General features: G+C 35.9%; 2 protein-coding genes and 1 long non-coding RNA gene across 5 annotated transcripts; 2 read left to right on the top strand and 1 right to left on the bottom strand.

The window, feature by feature from the left end:
- Positions 1–607: 607 nt before the first annotated feature.
- On the top strand, positions 608–3,402 carry LOC113332544. Its single transcript, XR_003351580.1, has 3 exons — positions 608–1,148; positions 1,553–2,051; positions 3,114–3,402. It is a non-coding gene; the product is annotated as an uncharacterized LOC113332544 (long non-coding RNA).
- Positions 3,403–14,017: 10,615 nt separating this feature from the next.
- On the top strand, positions 14,018–16,723 carry LOC113332538 (60S ribosomal protein L21-2-like). The gene is made up of 2 exons (XM_026579085.1): positions 14,018–14,292; positions 16,230–16,723. The coding sequence occupies exons 1-2, from the start codon at positions 14,056–14,058 to the stop codon at positions 16,485–16,487; spliced, it is 495 nt and encodes a 164-aa protein (XP_026434870.1). The 5' UTR covers positions 14,018–14,055; the 3' UTR covers positions 16,488–16,723.
- Positions 16,724–17,400: 677 nt separating this feature from the next.
- On the bottom strand, positions 17,401–19,287 carry LOC113332362. Of its 3 annotated transcripts, none has more exons than XM_026578908.1 (7): positions 19,246–19,287; positions 19,047–19,151; positions 18,867–18,916; positions 18,078–18,754; positions 17,900–17,982; positions 17,717–17,788; positions 17,401–17,622 (listed from the first exon to the last, which is right to left on the bottom strand). In XM_026578908.1, exons 4-7 carry the CDS (start codon positions 18,211–18,213, stop codon positions 17,590–17,592), a joined length of 324 nt encoding a protein of 107 aa, XP_026434693.1. In that variant the 5' UTR covers positions 18,214–18,754; positions 18,867–18,916; positions 19,047–19,151; positions 19,246–19,287; the 3' UTR covers positions 17,401–17,589. The 3 variants fall into 3 exon arrangements, with proteins under 3 accessions (XP_026434693.1, XP_026434692.1, XP_026434691.1); XM_026578907.1 differs by having other exon boundaries at positions 18,867–18,969; XM_026578906.1 differs by lacking the exon at positions 19,246–19,287 and having other exon boundaries at positions 18,867–18,969; positions 19,047–19,186.
- Between the last annotated feature and the right edge of the window lie 1,249 nt (positions 19,288–20,536).

Genomic DNA, 20,536 nt, shown 5'->3' on the forward strand with positions numbered 1-20,536 from the left:
CGGCTAATTTGACACAACCAATAAAATACTGGAATTTGCGTAGGGGACCACGGCCGGGGCTGTAGGCCCCGACTTATTTGACCCGACCAACAAAATACTGGAATTTGCATAGGGGACCACGGTTGGGGCTGTAAGCCCCGGCTAATTTGACACGATCAGAAAACACTAGGGTCGCAAGCTCCAAACAACAACAAAAAATCGAAAAAAGGTTGAGCCCCGGCCATAAGCCGGGTTGATACCTAGTATAGATATATATAGGTCTAGTATTACCCTAATTAATTAGTTTTAGGTTTGGCCGATACCCAAAAGAAAACGGAAATGTTATTTGGCTCCCTATTCTCCTCCTCCCTATAATTTAAGCCTCACATCCATATCGAGATCCTCATTTAGGCGCAGGTGGGGTTCACCATTCCCCTAATATGGGGTTCACATTGTAGGGAGGAGAATAGGGAGGTGGAGATTAGGAAGCCAAATAGCACTGCCGAAAAAAAAAGGGCACAAATAAAACAGGTACCCCTTAACTCAGCGATGCTACTCAATATTAATATAGCTAGCAATGAAATTTTAAAACTCAATCTTTAGTTCCATCAATGGAGGAGGTCTACGATGTTCTAGTAAAGATTTTTGATGGCGAAACAGCAACCCTAAAATTCACAACTCCCAACAATATCAGGTAAATCAATCAAAAGCCATTATACAAAATAACTCAAATCCCCCAACTTCATCAGAGATTGATCACATGAACCAAACAAATCAACAATGAAACCTAATTACAAAAATCCCTAATAATTATATAGAGATGGTATTCACATTTCAAACTACTGGGTCATCTTCTTGGTGGAAAATGAGGGTTTTGGTCACTCTTAGAGATATGAGTGGTAGAAGATTGAGACATCTGAATGCTGATTAGAAATTAGAAGAATGGAAAGTTAAGAAGAAGAGAGGAAATTAGAGAAAGTTACTGAGAAGTTTCTGAAGAAGATAAGGGAAGAATTGAAGAAAAACGGGTGTAAAGGTAGTGAGAAATATAGAGAGGATTCTTAGACATTCATGGAAGGTGGTGAGAATGCTGTTAGGAATGCATTTGGGGGTTCGAAGGAAGATCTTTCCTACTTCTGGGGAAGTTCAGAAAAGCATTTGAAGCTATTGTAAGGATTATTTTTTGTTTTGCTTATAATGTGTTTGTTATTTTGTTTTAGAGATTATCTTATATTCTGATTGATTGAAACCTGGTGGTGGGGGGTGAGTGGTGGTTGTTGCCTGTTGGTGCTAGTGGTCTATGCATACCAGCCTACCACCCAGAACCATCACCAGTCACCACGTTTGAAATTGTAACATGGTGGTGGTCTACGCAGTACCAGCTATCATCCATCACCGCCATTGAAAATGGAGTGGAACTTGTTCCTGGTGAGTGGTGATGGTGTTTGATGGTGGTAATCTAGGAAGACCCGATTATCACCCACCACCCACGAATTTTACAACCATTGAAGTTGAAGGTTGTGCTGGTGCTCTTGTTGTTGTTGAAATTTTTCAATTTCTGTTTATTTTGTAGGGCAGTGAAACAAAAGTGATAGCAGTGCAGATGAAGACGAAAGTGATAGCAGTGCTGATGAAGATGATGGACATCGTAGTTTCTTGATGATGGAAGTCATGATATAAAGTTAAAGGATGGTGAAGGAAGTTCTGGTTCTGGTTCAGTGGAGAATTTTGATGGTGAATCTTCTTCTCCTGGAGGTTTGACAGAGAGGAGCTCGGGATGTTTTGAACTGGGGCAAGGGTCTGGAGTTCATACTGAAATCCATCAGCTTGTAGGACCGGAGTTGGGGAGTCATGAGGATATTGTATCTGAAGCTGAGGTTCATGTTAAAAGTAATGGGGCTGTTGAAACTAAATCTGAAAATGATATTCAAATAGTTGATGAAAGTGCAATCGTTTCGAATCTGGAAACTGGGAGTGGTTCTGTTGAAGAAGCAGCAGTTGCAAGTGAAAACTACTCTGATTTAGAGAAGCCATTGGATTTGGATGATTTTAACTCTGCTTCAGAGATACAGGTATGAGTACAACTCCCTACTATACGTTGTTGTGGCAATTAGATAATATTAATTTTCTTCAATTATTATGAAATACACCAAACAATTTTCTCTCTAGAAGTTAGCAGTATAAATTATCTCTTCAGTAGGATGTAAATGTGGAACTTGCTAGCGGAACAAAAGAGTTATAGTAGGGCAGTTCAGCATTCTAAACAGTCCATCTTAGAAAAACGAGTTGGTAGAATAGAAGGACTTGCCACACACCAAATATCATACAAACGATTGAGACTATGAGCCATGGGCCCCTTAGATTGTTAATTACCCCAGCCTCCTTTCCATCTTAGGAATTAGCTTTAGCATTTAGCAAAGGCCTGAGTGGTATATTCTTCGCTGATCAAAATTTCTAATTGTGACTTATTTTCTTACGGTGTCTGATCCTTAGAATAAAGCATGGCTCCGTGGTTGTGTGTATGGCATGACAAGCAAAGAAGACAAAAATACTACCTAACCAAGTGGAAAGTGAGATTCGAGGTTAGAGATTGAACAACATGTGGTGGTCTGCTCTGGTGTGTGTATGTCCATGACTCTTTAAGGTAGTCAACTATTCAACTATTCACGAACCTAAATGGATAACTATTTAAGCGTATCCAACTTCCTCTGCATGGTGTGTCTAACTGTGTATTAAGCATAAATGTCTATTCGTCTTTGGTTTGGAAGTACATATAATTTGAAGATCCAGTGAGCTGTGAGCCTTTGTTCCTCAATGATTGATTGTGTGCACGAGTTAAAGAAAAATCCTTTACTAGGTGATTAGATTTTGAACCTCCATAAAATTCATATCTACAGTTGATCTAACACACTGCCATTCATTTGATACCCCGTGTTGTTGTATGAAATTTGTAAGCTAGGGATGGACATGGTTTGTAAGCTTTCAGGTCTCAATTTCTTTTTTTTTTCTTTCTTTTCTTAAAATGTGGTATTGAGATGCATTAACTAATATGTTTAAACCTTCTCTTCTGTATCAACTTAATATACATTTCTGCTTGCTGTTGTTATGTACTTGATATTGATCAATGTATGCAGGTTCTTGGTTTGGAGAGGTTAAAAGCAGAATTACAAGCACATGGATTGTAATGTGGGGGGATGTTACAAGAGCTTGTTTCTAGGCTTTTCCTGCTAAAAAACACATCTGTAAGTAAACTGCCAAAGAACCTCTTGCCAAAGAAATAATTTTTTGTAATTCACAGTTGTTTATGACAAAGTAGCTACACAGAGGTATTGTACTGTATCGTTTTCAAGATAACTATTTAATGGAATTGCAAACTTCGTTGTGAAAAGTCTTATCCTGAATACAAAGAATGAACTTCAGCTTCTAATCTAGACTAGTTTGATTATCATTTTAAATTTTTTTTGGATAATATCTTTACCCTAGTTCCATACAATTGCAAAACGTTGAGCACGGTGAATGATACTTTTCAGCTAGCTCAGTAAGATAAACATAAAAATGCTTACACCCTGGAACCAAAGCCTGTAGATCAAATCTGCAATGTATTCTCTGCATATAGTAGTCTGTGTAATACAGTTTGCAGGATCTTGACTATACTGTTTCTTAGTAGTAACATGGTTTTTTAAACTGTTCATATCTCAGCTGTATGCAAAATCTCAATGCAAAGTAACTTCCAATTGCAGCATATAGGTCAACTCTCCTTGAAATGAAATTGGGATTTCTCATGGCAATTCTACTACCCTATTATTCTAAGTTTTCCATATCGATTATGTATGTGTCCTTATAAGTTTCAATCCACTTGGTGCGTGCATCTTCACCATGCTGCAGGATGCACTCATCTCTCAGCTTTTTAGTTGCTGGGCAGGCAGAACGGATCTTCTTCTTTGGCAATTCGTATATGTACTAGGTGGTGTCATGGTTATTAATTCTTCTTTTTCTGTTGCATTGCTGAAAGTTGAAACTGCAAACTTTCTGACACAATGGTAGTCTTCTTTGATTTGGGAATCATAGGTGAAAGGAGAGTATATAACTAGTAAACACAAAAATTATAGAATGAATTACATATCGTAGATACATAAAAACAAAACTGAGGTCTTGTTGATTCTGTGGGTGATATCATGCAAGTAAGGTTAAAAGTTGAACATGTCAGTGATGTCACAGTACACAAGATAATGACAAGTTGCTATCCATGTGGCGAAACTATGTGCCCATGTGGCCTAACCATGGCAGAGATAGATCAAGTTTAAGCTCTCGAGCAGGGTGAATGCAGTTTCATATTCTGTTCACAGACTGTGATTTCTTTCTTTCTGCAAAATTTTGTTTGTTTCTTTCTAGACAGTTTGCAGGTAGTCAGAGAACGAAAAAATGGCGTTTGCAAAGTTGGTCTTGCTTGTTGCTCTCTTGTTGATAATCTCCAACTGTAATAGCGCAGAAGATGTTTCCAGTGATGGTCTTTTACCGTCCTCGAATGTTTGTGTAAACTGCTCAATCTGTCCATACACATGCCAGTCTCAACCTCCACCATCGCCATCAGGGTATCCATCATACGGAGCTCCACCACCACCTGTTCAAAGTACACCTATGCCAGGTACGCCTGGACAAGTCAATTGTCCACCACCGGCAGTTCAGTGCTGCCAGCAGCAACATCCTCCTCCAAACCCTTATGGTTATTTCCCTTATGATAATAATTTTTCAGCTTCAGCACGTTCGAATTCTGCATTCATTTGCATCGTCATGGTTTTCTTCTTTGTTCTTCTTCTTTAGACATATGCATGGTTGTTACTTGTGTTATTCTCCTTGTAGAGCTTCCTGTCCTCATCATTTAAGAGGACTCAAAACCCAAATAAAAGTTTGTAATGTTCAAATATTTTGATTAAATTTGTGTTTCAGTTAATGTTTGCCTCGGTTGAAATCTTCTTATGTCTTTAATAATCAATTGGCAGTGCAACTGCAGCAATATCAATTCATAGGAAAAACAGGAATTCTGGCTAAAAATCTTGAGAATGTCTGGCATAAGCGAATGTCTTTAATCTTCTTTTTTTTTAAATAATAATAATAATAAATGAACCAAATTTTATTCAGCAGTTTTAATGAAGTCCCTTGCATCCATGAGAACAACAGATGCTATGCGTCTTAAAATCGGAACTCCCGCACTAAGCTTTATGGCCTTCAAAGAGATTTTAAGTCTTGCTCATGTGCAGAGGCAGAGCCGATCATGGGACATTTGCCATTTGAGATTTTCTTACAAACCTCTTTGGGCTGAAGTATCCGTTATGATTTTGAGGAAAAGCCCAACCTCAAAACCCAACTATATAGGGTTTCAATTTCCTTTTCTTCGATGGGAGGTGGATGTTAGACCGTTTATTTTTTCATTCGAGTCAGATCAGGTTTACCTCGTCCCCTTATTCAGACTTGTTTGTATGAGAAAATAAATTGAGAACTTTCTTGTTTAGTCCAGTAAATCCGACCCAGATTAATGGCTAGTCCAGCGAGAAAACATATTTACTCGCTAGTCCAAAAAAGTTTTGAAAAGAGTAAAATTACTCTACTAACCCTAACATATAATATTATGTATATTAATACATATATATGTTACAACATATGCAGTATGTAATAACTAGTAGTAATATGTAGTAACTAGTATACTAGTAGTATAGTAGTAACTAGTATACTAGTAGTAATATGTAGTATACTAGTAGTAATATGTAGTATATTACTAGTAACTAGTACTAGTAGTAATATGTTATATATTGATACTACATATTAATATTGATACTACATATTAATATGTAGTACGTTATATATTGATATTACATATTAATATGTAGTATCAATATGTTATGTTCAATACTGTTATGTTATGTTATGTATTGATACTACATATTGATGTGTAGTATGTTATATATTGATAATATATATTGATATGTAGTATGTTTGACATGTAGTATGTTATATATTGATATTACATATTGATATGTAGTATGTTAAATATTGATACTACATATTAATATGTAGTATGTTATATATTGATATGTAGTATGTTATGTATTGATACTACATATCAAAAAATTGTTATGTATTGATACTACATGTTACTACTAGTATTAGTTACTAGTATACTATATACTACTAGTATAATAAAGTAGTTACCTAATTTACTAGTAACAAATTAGTAAGATATTTTTGTTACTACTAGTATCGTACATATTAATATGTAGTATCATCGTATTGATATTACTAGTATGTAGTAACATACTACTAGTAACATTTACATGTCTCGATACTAATTAGACCTGGAAGGGTGTTTTAGGTATTTAGAAAATACACTTTATAATCTCCACGAAGTTTTTGGACTAGAGAGTAAATTATCTAGTCCAAAAACATGTGCTTTCATCTTTGTAAATGTTTTTCACGGGTGGACTAGCCATTAACTGGGTCATGAAAAATTGGACTAAACAGTAATTCCTACAAACAAAATATTCCTGACAAACGGGACAAATTCCTATCTTGCATGTTTTGGGGTTAGTTGAATTTGATCTGACTCAAAAAAACGAAACACATTTAGTCAGCTCCAAATGCGTCCGGGTCCGTTTGGCACGCCTGAATTAACAACACAAGATATTGCCAATTACATATAGTTGTTATGTCATGTATTGAAACTACATGTAGTTCAATGTTTAACATTTGGCATGAAAATAAAATGGATCTAATACAAAGATGAAATGCCAACTTTAAAATCCAAATATAAGAAAATTAAAAATCATGAATAAATAAAAAAGAAGAATATATTTAAAGTAGAAAAAGAAAATTTTTAAAAGAATAATATATTTTAATAATATAAAATTTATGAGAAAGAAAAATATTTTTTTCGAATAATAACAAAAATTAAATAAGAAGAATAATAAAAATAAACAATCAAAATAATAGAATCAGTAAACAAATTAAAAAAATTAATATTGAACATTTAATAAGCAAAAAAGGAAAAATAGAATAAAATTCTGAAAAAAGAAAGAAATAATATACTAATTGAAAAACAAAAAAAGTAAGAAAAAACATATAAAATTAAAATTGAACCTCTAATAAGTAAAAGATTTTAGGGGGATTTTGCGTTTCCCCTCAAAATAAATGGCTATTTTGCATTTCCCCCTTTTTAAATTATTAATTGGTGAAACCCCCTTTAACGTGGATGCGCCGTAACTGGCCAGTTAAATCCAACACGTGAAGCGCACCCGTGTGATACTAAATGATGACAATGCAAGTAGAGATAGTTACCCTATACGTGGCATCTTCTGAGCCTAGCTTTCACATTAAAATAAAAGAAAAACAAAGAACACACCATCGCCGATGTACCTCACTCATATAATTTTACTCGGTCATCGGAATCCACATTGCTGGAACCTTAAAAAATCACTCCCAATTTTTCACAATACTCAAACGCCCTTCACGCAATCACCAAATCTTTATCCAAATCAAAGCATATCCAAAGAAGGTTTTCCTACTGGATTATATAGTGACGCCATTAATGGAGAGTTCAAAAGGTTGTTGTAGTTAAGTAACCATGGTGAAAATCTTAATTCAAGAACTTATATATCATGTGATAACTCATCATATGCACTATCCCATCAATAAACTCATGATCAATTAGTAAATCCTATAAGAAAATGTTGTTGTTTCCCATATCAATTTTATTGTTGATCCCCTGAGAACATCAATTTAATATATCAAAATTCATGCCCGCATCAATTTTATTGTTGCTGCTGTTATGGGTGGTGATGTTGGATTGAATTTATCTCTCAAATCCAATTAGGGCTTAGTTTTGGGTATTTTTCATTTTGGGTTTGTTCATATGATTTAGGAATTAAACGATGACAGGGAAGAGAAACTGAGGGAGATTAATTTGTGTTTTTTTGTTTTCCCCGGAGAATTAGTTGCAGAGAAATATTCGCGAAGAAGAAGGAGATGACGAAGAAGAAAGAGATCTGATATCTGTCCGTTCATCCATTTCAGTTGATTGCAACCGCAAGATATCAAATCTTTGTTCTTCAAACACGTGTAACTAATTTTGGATTTTCCATTATGTTATTTTATTATAGTCACACATGCACTACACGTGCAGGATTTAACTGTCAGTTACGGCACATCCACATTAAAAGGGATTTCACCAATTAGTAATTAAAAAAAGGGGAAATGAAAAATAACCATTTATTTTGGGGGTGGGGGGGGGGGAAGCGCAAAATCCCCCAAGATTTTAAAATTAAAAAAATTAAACAAAATACAAATTCCAAACTTGATCAAGAAAATAAACAAAAAGTAAGAATAATAAATAAAACAGAACATTAAATAGAAAAAGAATTTAAAATAAAAAAAGAATTTAATTTTTCAATGTTTAAAAAAAAGATATTTAAAATAGAAAAAAGAAGCTTCAGGTTGATAGCATCAACCAAGCTTTGGTGCATTGGAAGGAAAGTGGTGGTTGTGCTCATGTTATTGAACAACTTTTCGCTGAGTCTGAGAAGCGTCAGCAAGTCAGTAAATCAAACAAGAAGAAGAAGCTTAACATTAATGTGCAAGCCTGTAAGAAGAAATTGAGCCATGGTCACTACAATGCTGCTATAAAAGTTTTATCTTCCGATGGTATAGCTCCAGATACTGTTGACACGCAACAAGAGCTCATTCAGAAACACCCAAATGCTCCATCCCCATTTATCCCCCCTGAGCCAGTTGAAGTTGCCGCTTTGTCTGTCGATTCTAAAGTTGTCCTTGATGCTTTGAATAGATTTCCTAAAGGTACAACATGTGGTAGAGATGTGCTTAGGGTTCAACATCTCTTAGATGCTTTGATGGTGCAGTTGCTGCTGTTAGTGACGAGCTTTTAGCATCCATTACTGGAGTGGTCAATTTGTGATTGGCAGGACAATGTCCATCTGTTTTAGGGGAGTACATTGCGAGTGCTCCCTTGACTCCTCTTCTCAAATCCTGGAGGTGGGCTTAGGCATATAGTTGTTGGTACAATATGACGTAGATTATGCTCAGAGCTTGCTGCCAAATCAGTTGGTAAAGACATGTCTTTATATCTAGGGGATCATCAGTTCGGAGTTGGGGTTCCATATGGAGCAGAAGGTATTCTTCACGCTGCAAACAGACTCTTGGAGATGAAAGGTACTCTACATATTATGTGTATGCTTCTAATTAACTTCTCTAATGCTTTTAATATGGTTGATCGAACCACGTTAATTAAGGAAGTTAGACTTAGGTGTCCTAGTTATCCAGATGGGTGGAGTTTTGTTATGCTTCACCAGTAAGACTCTACTATAATGATGTTGTTTTGTCATCTGCTATTGGGGTACAACAAGGGGATCCGTTGGGGCCTCTATTATTTGCTTTGGTTCTTCACCCTCTAGTGAATATGGTTTCAAGTCAGTGCAATCTGGACTTCAATGCATGGTACCTTGATGATGGTACTATTGTTGGTGATATAGTTTGGAAGTAGCAAAAGCATTCTCGATAATTCAGGCTGAAGGAAGTAGCCGTGGATTACATCTTAATGTTAGTAGGACTGAATTATTTTGGCCCTATGTTGATCCTAGAAGTCAAGTTGATGGAGTCTTTCCGGCCAACATTAGTAGACCTACTAGTGGTGTGAAGCTGTTGGGAGGGCCGGTGAGTCTTAATTTGCAGTTTTGCAGTGATCTTGTGAAGACTAAAATTGATAAAACTTTACAACTCATAGAATCTATTAAGCAATTACATGACCCGCAGTGTGAGTTATTACTCTTACGAAGTTGCGCAGGTGTTTCGAAGCTTTATTTTAACCTGAGAATCACTAAACCAGATGCTCTTCAACAAATTATTTCTTGTTATGATATTCCCTTGGTACAGTTTCTGCGGCATATTGTTACAGGAGATGGTGCAGGGTTTGGTCTTCTCCAACAACGTATTGCTACTCTGCCAATGAAGGATGGGGGTTTGGGTGTTCTCACGATAGAAGACACGAGTAAATATTGTTTTCTTGCTTCTTGTTTTCAAACAAGAAATCTGCAAGAGATCATCCTTAATCTTCCACCTGCATCTGAACTAAGCCTAAGCTTTCAACATGCTTTGTCACAATTCAAGCAGGTATGTGAGTTGTCTTCTTTCAATATCAACAATATTACCGCTCGTCCTATGAAATTTTTGGCAATACAATATTTTGAAGTTGTTAAGAAAGATATGCCTTACAAATTTGTTATGTCGGAACGTTATTCTATAATTTGGAAAAACAATAGGCTTGACCATGCTCAGGATTATCTTAAAGTTGTACCAATAAGTGGACTTAATTAGACGCTTGGACCTCGCCATTTCAGGGCAGTTGTTTGTTACAGATTTGGTGTACCTATTTTTAATACTATTGATGTTTGTACTTGTTGTAAGAGGAAGATGGATGTCTATGGAGATCATGCACTTCATTGTGCAAGTGAGGTGGGTATAAAGTTCAGGCATGATTTTGTTAGGGATGTTTTTCCAGATATTTGTTACAAGGACGGAGTTGCTGCCAGAAAGGAGGTCAATCTTGGGCTCTTATCTGATGACGCCAAGGCTTTAAAGCCCGCTGATATTCTTGTTTATAATTGGATTAACGGGCAAGATGTTTGATTTGATGTTATGGGTGTTTCACCATTTTTCTGGTATTAGTGGTCGGGCTTTCGTTCCGGGTGTTGCCATTTCTAATGTTATTTCACGCAAACGGGCAAAAAATTTGAATACGGTGACTGCTCATGGGTATGGTTTTGGCGTCCTTGCTTTCTCCACTTTAGGCGAACTTTGTGAAGACATGGTGATTCTCTTGAAGAGGTTGAGAAATTGTATAGCTAATTACGACCTCAATTACAAAATAGGTAATTCTCTTTTTTATAGATTATGTATTTCAATTCAAAAAGGTGTAGGGGCTCAACTTGTTGCTAGGTTGTCCTCTATCGACATTGTACCTTGTATTTGATTATTTTGTTAATAAAAGCCTTTGCGACGCCTTTTTTATAAAAAAAAAATTAATGAATAAAAAAAATTGATAAAAAAATAAATTCCAATGTAGGAGGTCAATCTTGGTATCTTTGTCACTTCCACACCATGACATACATAAATTTTGTATAGGTGTGTATTCATCTGGCTTCTACTTTTAACATTGACAATATAATACTTTGATGTTGGAAGAAAAGGATTAGCAGAAAAGTTTACATTGACAGAGAGAGATTCAAACCTAATATGCTGCAACAGGATAAGGTATGTAGATGACTATCTATTAGCTATGCCAATTAGTGGGCTAAATCCGTGTATGGATCCCAGGTAATTTAGCTCAAGTTTGTGTTACAGGCTCGGTATCCCTCTTTTTAAAGATAACAATCTTTTCCCAAGTTGCAACCGCGCTATGGACATAATATGGAGACCATGTGTTGGACTGCCCAAAAGATGTTGAGCTCAAGTTTCGTCACAATGTTATTCGAGATTTGTTAATGGACATGTGCTACAAAACCAATGTTTCAGGTAGAAAAGAAGTAGCCTATGGGCTTCTTATCCGATAACGGAGGCGCGTTACTCCCAGCTGATATTTTGGTATACAATTAGGAGGGTGGTATACAATTATAAGAGTAGGCAGGATTCTTGTTTTGATATTACCGACATCTCGTATTTCACAACTGTTTTGTACCTTGTAGTCATTCCTGGCCAAGCCATTCCAAATGCGGTCCTTCGAAAACGCTACAAATACCTTAGCAAATGCATTTCTCAGATATGGTTTTGGTGCCTTGACTATCACTACTTTAAGAGAACTTGGTGACGATCTGATCACCTTCTTGAAGAGATTGAAAAGCCGCCTTACCAGCCATGATGCTGATGCTAGAATGGATAGCTTTCTTTTCCATAGACTAAGAATAGCTATTGAAAAGGGTGTCGGTGCGTAACTTATTGCTAAGCTACCAATTAACTTCATGTAAATATTTTTTTCTATTGTTTATTAATTAACAATGATAAAAAAATAAAAAAATTTGATAAAATAAACCAAAAAATAAGAAAAGAAAATTAATACTAAACATTTAATAGTTAAAAAAAGTGATGTTTAAATGAATACAATGAAAACAAATCTGATTATGCGAATAAAATAAACGATTAATATTGGTCAACAGTGTAGTGTACAGAGCCGCATCAAATGCATACGTCAAGAGATGAACATTCAATATAGCTCTTTGGAGCTAGTAGCAACGACATGTAGTTGCTATGTTACGTAATTGGATCCATGCCAAGCACCCAATATTTGAATGCATCTCTTGGCTACTACTCTTTTGACTGCACGACACCTTTCGACTACCTCTGATGATTTCTTAGGCCACTTCTTATGGGTGTAAATATCTGCCATTTATGCACCCACTATGGAGGTGGCAAACTTAGCCAGGCAAGGTCAAGTTCCTACCGATTCGATCGCTCGGTCTAGTCTACACGTAACGGTGTAGTGTCCACCGCCACCGGTCTATACTAGACTAGTCGTGTCATCTCATTCAACGGCCATCATTTTATCTGCTTATAAATACAATATCAAATTTCATTTCAACTCACACCATTTCTTCAATCTCCATTCTTTCACTCCACAAATCCAATGTGTCAGTTCGAGTTCGAACTCGCAAATTTAGCATATCTGAAGATGAATCCATTTGCAGGCATTATGTTTTTGTTACGCAAGATATGACCGATGGTGGACAAAATCAACATCAAGAGGTTGTATGGAGTCGCATATTTCAGAGATTTCAAGAAGAAACATTGAACCTCAATAGTCGAAATGCAGATGGATTGTGTCATCGCTTCGGAATAATCGGCAAGGATGTGGCGTTGTGGGATGCTGCACTTACTGAAGGCTATCGAAACCGACAAAATGGCCAAAACGCAAATGATGTGGAGCAAATGTATCGGCTCGAATGGCGCAACAGAGTTGGAAACAATTTTCACTTTGAGGGTTGTTATCTTATCTTGAGGGTGTTTTCAAAATATGATCAGTTTAGAGTAACTGCCCAAATATGATGCATCTTTCGTTTGTATGATGCAACTATCATTTGTATCAAATTTTAATTTTAAGATATTAATATAAAACTAGTGCATCTTTCATTAAAAGTTTAGAATTTTAATTTACATTAGTGTCTCTTTCATTCATCTAGATAATGACATAACTTACAATAAAGACTTTAAAAGTAAAAATAAGACAATGTTCTTCATTTTTTTTATCTTCTTCATTTGACCAAACTTCCAATCAATGCGCTCATGAACGGAGTCTCCTTTGTTTATCTTCTTCCTAGCCTTCAAAATATCCTTCCCTTGAACTTTTCTTGGTCTTCTCTTAGTTGGAGGTTTGATTTGGTTAATATCCAAAACTTGTATACTTATTTGATTTTTACCTATTTCTTTAAAACCTTCACATATCTTATTAAGGGCGGATTCAAGCACCATTCCAGAAAAATCAAGTTGGGTAGCCAAGTCAAATTGGGATTCAAACTTTGTCATTTTGAAAGATAATAAGATAGAAAGATAGAAATTTTTTTTGTAAAAATCTTGGTGTAATTTTTGTGTGATTTTTTGCCATTTTTATAGCGGTGGAGAACGAGCCGTTGGAGGTTTCAAATCCACCGAACGGTTGAGACTACACCGTTACCGGTCTAGTCTACACCTCTGGCGGTCGAGTCTACACCACTAATGGTACAGTTTCACCCGTTCGGTGGAGACTCGACCGCTTACCTTTTCTCCCATAGTGGCGCGGCCAGTTTGCCAGGCTAGCTGGCATGACATATAGAGGGTTTAGCCATCCATAGGAACCGGTCTTAGTAGAATGAGAATCTCTTCCACACATATTTGGGCTGAATTATTCGGTATGATTCTGCGAAAAAGCCCAACCCAAAATCACAACCTTTTAGGGTTTCGATTTCCTCTTCCTAAGAGGCGGTATATAAACTAAATAGAGAGAGACAGATTCGAGAGAGTAAGGTAAGAAATCTGTAGAAGCACAAAATGCCTGCTGGACATGGTCTCCGTTCAAGAACCAGAGATCTATTCTCTCGTCCATTCAGGAAGAAGGGTTACATCGCTTTGACTACTTACTTGAGAACATTCAAGATTGGTGATTATGTTGATATCAAAGTTAACGGTGCTATTCACAAGGGTATGCCTCACAAGTTCTACCATGGACGTACTGGTATTGTCTGGAATGTTACCAAGCGTGCTATTGGTGTTGAAATCAACAAACAGGTCTGCTTCAATCTCATCCTTTTTCAATTTGTTATCTTTTGATTACTGAATCGGTTTGTTGGGTTTATGGATTTTGAGTTGTAGTAGATGAAATGGGTTTTTAGGGTTTTATGTTGATGAAAATGGGTTTATAGGGTTTTGAGTTGTATGATTTATTGTGGATTTATAGGGTTTTTAAAGCAGATTTGAGGTTATTAACAAATTAGGGGTAGAAGCACCTGAACAACAAGAATTAAATTCAATGAATTAAACAGATTTTGAACATAAATAGTAACATACTGTTGGTTGAAGAGGACAAACCATAATTTCTGTTTTCAATTGTCTATGATTCTTCTGAGAAATTTAAATGTAAAATTGGGTTTTATGTAAATCTGTTGTAGGGTTTAGTTTTGTAAAATGTATTTTATGGATTTTTGTGATTTTTATATGTTATTTGCAATTGGATTGGTCTTAACAAGCATGATTCTATATGATTAGAGTTTGACACATATAATTGCTAATTTTTTTTTTGATGAAAATGATAATGATACCCCAAACTGTGTAATTCAGCAGGATAATATATTTAGTATAAATGACCTTTCAGTTTTGACAAGGCCACTACTGCATGAAGAATGAAATTAGTTTTCTTTGCCACTTCTTATCCTGCACCAACCAGCCGTGCAGCTTAGGGCCTTTCGAGCATCTTGTCGAGAAAGTTTTCCATTTTCACTTTTCTATCTTTTGCTTACTGAATCTTTTCATCGAATTATGGATTTCCATTTTTAGTAGATTATAGTTGTTAATTGTGAAATCGTTGTGGTACTAGCAAGCATGATGGCAATGCATGGTTCAACTTTGCTAGAAACTTTTGGGATGAAAATGATATTGATACCCCAAACTGTAGTAATTCAGCAGCTACCCATTTCTAAAATAAGTTTTTAGTAATAAAGAATCTCAAGTTTTAGACTACGCTGCTACCACACATTGTTTGAAATTAGTTTTCCTTGCCACTTGTTTAACCTGCACCTGCCAGAAGCATAGCTTTGATGGCCTTTTGAGCAGCTAGTGGTGAAAGTTTTCTTGATAGTAGTTTCATATATGGTATTTTCTTGATAGTAGTTTCATATATGATACTTTGAAAAATTACTAGCTTCATGTGCATGATTGTTGTATATAATATTATTTGGGTTGAAAGAGAACAACGTATGTGTGGGTTCCTGTTATCAGTGGCCCATCCCCCTTGGTGGCAATGGCATTCAGCCCTTTTGGTTGCAATAGGCCAAATCACAAACTTGTTGTGATATGATAGTCTTTACTAATTTTGTATACATGTAATCCCACAATGGGTTTAAGCCATGACAACAAAACACAGTTTGGTCCCCCTCTATTTGCTTCCTCTAGGAAGGACCATTTCTCTCAGGGTTTTCCTTCGTTGGTATAGCAGCGTTGATATGATAGTGGAAGAATTTGGATTAAATGTAGGATTTGACCACTACAGCCCATAGGATGATGTTAGTTATCTTGCCACTTCTTTATCCTGCACCCACCAGCAGTATAACTCAAGGGCCTTTCGAGTAGTCGTCTAAGTTTTCTTATCACTGGGAGTGGTTTCTATATCTTAGTGGTAGTAGAAGAATATATGCTATTTTTCAAAATAATCAGCCTTATGTGTAATAAATTTTGTAACTGTTTTCAATTATCTATGACAGTCTTAACCATCAGTGTATACCTAATGAATTGTACATGCTTGTCTGTTCTGTATGTAATTCTCTTGAGAGATTTTAACGTATTTTGGGATGTGTATTTTGGCACCAGGATAAATGAACCTTATCCACAGGCACCAGACATTCATATCTGGGATGTGTTTTATAATTTATGGATGTTCATGAACTGTTTCTGCATTACATTGTTTGGGATGTAGTTCTGATATATTGTCATTATGCATTCAATTCATGTAGGTTCGTGGTCACATTTTAAAGAAAAGGATCCATGTAAGGATTGAACATGTTCAGCCATCAAGGTGCAGAGAAGAGTTCAAGCTTAGGAAGGTTCAGAATGACAAGTTGAAGGCTGAGGCTAAAGCTAGAGGTGAAAAGATTAGCACCAAGAGACAACCTGAGGGCCCTAAACCTGGTTTTATGGTTGAAGGAGCAACACTAGAAACTGTTACTCCCATTCCATATGATGTTGTTAATGATCTTAAAGGTGGTTATTAGAAACAGTTTTGTTTTTCGCTTGTGGTGGAGGTTATGTTGGTCGAGAAACAAAAACTGCAGTCTAGACTTGAGTAAGAGAGATGGAGGTAATTAAGCAGATTTTGTTATCTATATGTGTAGGATGTTTTAGAGATTGGTATTTCATCTTGATTTCCCTTGTTAATTACTGGTTTCTACATGCTGTGTTGAATATCTCTCTGGAGCTGCATTCCAATTTTAGTCTCTTTAAGTGTTCATGGTTTTCTTTTAAGAAGTTTTTAACTTTTATCCGTCATTAGGAATCCGTAGAATGGTAAGTTATCTTGATGAACTTGATTTTTTGTTTATCTAGGACTAAGTTCGATAGTCTGTTCCAATTTTAGTCTCTTTAGGTGTTCATGGTTTTCTTTTAAGAAGTTTATAACTTTTATTGACGGCATTAGGAATTCGTAGAATGGTAAGTTATCTGATTTTCTGTTTATCCAGGACTAAGTTCCATACGGATAATTTAAGAGAACATATCAAGATGTTTACCTAAGGAATTCATAAAAAAATATGCTTAATAGAGTATGGTCATCAATCTTGTATAAATGAATTTCGTGCTATCAAATCTTTCTTAGTCCTGTCCTGCACCATGTTGCTTCACCTGCTTCCTCTCTATTTTACACGGTCTTATAACAGTTCTTTGTTCCATATCAGCCGTTCTTTTTCATCCTCGAGAAAAGCAAAGCAATCATCCTTGTGATGCTAAGGTTACACGGTTTTGCCATGATCAACTCTGATCTTCCTGGCGATGTTGTGCTATGGAGATTATCCAAACCACCGCACTTCTAGTCCCTTTCATTCTTATCAAGAATATTTGCTTGCGCGGTTGTGCAAATGCACGCACTGCTCCTCGAATCAGGTGATGGTTTGGTAAAAATTCATCGTCACAGAAGTTTGATTCTAGTTACAAACAAGTAGCGATTGGGTAATCTGATCGGATGATTTTTATTAAAAACAAATCTTACAACGAAGCAGGTGAAAATTTTGAACAACAACAGATGATAACAGTGAAACTCATAAATCTTTTAATCTTCAGATGGTTGAACTTTTAATCATTCTATTATTGCCGGAAACCATTTTAACTAGCAGGGACTCCATCGAGGTATCTAACCTACAAAACAAGAAAAAAAACTACATAATTAGCGTGAAAATGAGAATCAATGAACATACATTTATTGCTTTTACGGGAAGAAAAAACGGATTACCACTTTCTCATCCCTCTCCTCGTCACTTCGATAATCGATAATGGCAAGATATACGTAGTAATGGATAAAATACTGCAAAAAATAGAAGACAATCCGTCAAATTAGACATTGAGAAATTGGTACCATTTACCCCGAACTGCTATGTTTAGTATTATTGCAAGTACAAAATGACTGGTTAATTACCAGGCCGGTGTATAAGATATAATCAGCTCCTTTTTTATCCTTGGCTTCCTGCTTGAGATCCACCTTTGGGGGTACCTGATGATCTGATATGGCAACAAAGAACGATACAGCTAAGTACATAACCAATGCACTCACAACTATTCCAGGTCGTCTGGATACGGAAAGAGACTTCCATTACCTGCACCGGTAGTTAGACCTCGTCGTTGGTGGATTAGCTTTGAAGTTTGATTCGTTGACGACGATAACATTTGACGTGATATTTGATTACTTGTGCTGCCTATAGCTGCACGAGCAGCAGTCATCCAAGCTGCCATTGATTTCACTTGTTTTTCTTTTTCACCAAAAGAGAGATTCAAAAGAATCTGAGCTTGGTGGAAGAAGACTAATCAGATGGAACAATAATACAGATACATGAAAACTAAACACCTTAATTAAGGGTTAGTTAATTAAATCGTTGAAATATAATATAAGGCAGTGGGTGGGTGACGAATCAAATGGGATGAGTTAATAAAAATAAAAAACAACTTTTGGTTCAAAAAGAAGAAATAAAGAACTTGAAAATGAACTACTCCAATAGTCACCATTCAATCCTTCAAAGTAGTTAAGTCAAACAACCTGCCAAACAAATTTAACACAAGCTTATACAAAATTACATATCCGTTTTTATCTTTCTAAAATACTTCAAATCTGAAAACTTCAAATCTAAAACCCTAAGGGATAGTAGGAGCGATATTCCACAACAGCTGGTCGGTCTCGCACTCCGTCGTTTATTGTAACAATCTTAAGCTTCTTCTTCTTTTTGGGCACTTCGCCAAACATGGCATATCCCCAAAACACTATGTAAATTACTAACCCCTGCAAAAGAATAGGAGTCAACTCAAATTCTAGCTAATTAAACTAACCATAGTTACATTATACTCTAATATACAATTAAGAGGAATGGTTAATTGTGTAACCAGAGACTTACACATAACTTGTAACCTGCATATGACTTCTCCTTTGGTGGTCCATGAGGATCTGTTAATGGCAGTCAGCGAAGTAATTCAACGATTGAATACAGAGAAATTGACCTGCGATCGATCGATTAGAGCCAAAGAAGAGTAGAAATATGGAAAGAAGAGTAATTGACTTATTATGTATGCTTTACCTTTACCACTAGCTAGATTACATAGTTCACGACGCTGGACTAGTTTCGAAGATTGATTCGCTGATGATACCATTTGATGTGATGTTTTAGTTGTTGCGGCCATAGCTGTACGAGCAAAAGCCATCCAAGCTGCCATTATTTTCAATCCAAGACAATACAATTAAGAAAGGAAAAAAAAAATGTATTCACATGGTCTTACGCAATCTCCGGGCAGGCACATTTAGAGCTTCTCCAAACAAGACATCTCCTTCCTGTTTGGCACTTAGGTCTCCGAAAAATTAGGGAAAATAAGTATCGATCTCCAACCCTACTATTCTTTGACCTCTTCGTTGCCTAGTTGTCAACTTGTAAAAAAACGAAATTAACTTAATATTAAGATTTTATTGGGTTCTCTCCGCGATAAAATTGATCAAAAGACCATAAAAGGAAAACGATAAAAAATATATATAAGCAAATGATTGAAAAACGTTGGAGTTGGAGAACTATTGCATCACCATTCAATTGATTCAAGGGCATGAACGGATGACGATAAGCAAGCTGTGTAGTTATGATTACAGTTATTCATTAAGTTTCTCTTGATTATAGTTGTGATTACGATCTAATTCCTTCTGTAAATCTTGTCATGTATGATTCTGAATCTACCTAGAAACTACAATTGTTCAAACTTTTTTGAATCGAACAAAATGGGATTTTAAGTTATACAGGATTTATGTCTCTAGTTTTATTTCTAGGTTGTAGTTCCGGGAATTATCACGGGGAAACATATTTCCCTAGCTTACTCTTGCTACAAACCAAAAATTCATAAAGCTCCACTAATCTACTGTATTCATTATGCAGCACGTGATGAAATATCATCAATAAAAATGTTAGTATAGGATTGAACAACCAAAGAGTATTCATTATGCAGCACGTGATGAAATATCATCAATAAAAATGTTAGTATAGGATTGAACAATCAAAGACGTGACTAAAATTAGTCCCAAAAATTAAATATTGTATGCTTGTATGATTTCGATTTTGTAACCCTCAGTGGCTCGTGGAAAGGTGAAGATAAATATTTCTGGAAAAAAATGGAAGAACAAAAATTGTCGTGATTCTAATTCTAATTTAAATTAGATTTATTATTCATTAAAAAGTAGCCGATTAGGATGGGTAGACATCTTCTATGTGAACCTCTAAAACAAGAGGTTGAGCAAGAGGATGTCTTCCCATAACTATGTCATGTCAGCTAGAAATTGATCATAGAGGTTACGGTTGGAGAAATATTTTAGAATTTTTGGATGTGTATCCTACGTGTATTAAAACTTTTTCTCTCACGCACATCCCATTGGAGAAGCTCTTAGAAGGAAGACATTTGGAAACTAAGCGTTTTAGGTGAGAGAGTGTCCGAAACAGTGCCTCTAGCCAAATTTGTTTTTGTGGTCGTTGACCCTAGTCAAAATTAGGTTTTTTTGTTCTTCTTCGATTACAGTTCTTTCCGTGAGATTGTT

This window comes from Papaver somniferum, unplaced genomic scaffold (genome assembly GCF_003573695.1).
Source record: "Papaver somniferum cultivar HN1 unplaced genomic scaffold, ASM357369v1 unplaced-scaffold_131, whole genome shotgun sequence".
NCBI classification, from domain to species: domain Eukaryota; kingdom Viridiplantae; phylum Streptophyta; class Magnoliopsida; order Ranunculales; family Papaveraceae; genus Papaver; species Papaver somniferum.

Excerpts from the sequence above, each read along its gene's own strand:
- LOC113332362 (XM_026578908.1), bottom strand. The coding sequence starts at position 18,213 with ATGGCAGCTTGGATGACTGCTGCTCGTGCAGCTATAGGCAGCACAAGT. Across the intron at positions 17,983-18,077 it reads AGGTCTAACTACCGGTGCAG|ATCATCAGGTACCCCCAAAG; the intron begins GTAATGGAAGTC and ends TTGCCATATCAG. Across the intron at positions 17,623-17,716 it reads AGGAGAGGGATGAGAAAGTG|GTTAGATACCTCGATGGAGT; the intron begins GTAATCCGTTTT and ends CTTGTTTTGTAG.
- LOC113332538 (XM_026579085.1), top strand. The coding sequence starts at position 14,056 with ATGCCTGCTGGACATGGTCTCCGTTCAAGAACCAGAGATCTATTCTCT. Across the intron at positions 14,293-16,229 it reads GTGTTGAAATCAACAAACAG|GTTCGTGGTCACATTTTAAA; the intron begins GTCTGCTTCAAT and ends CAATTCATGTAG.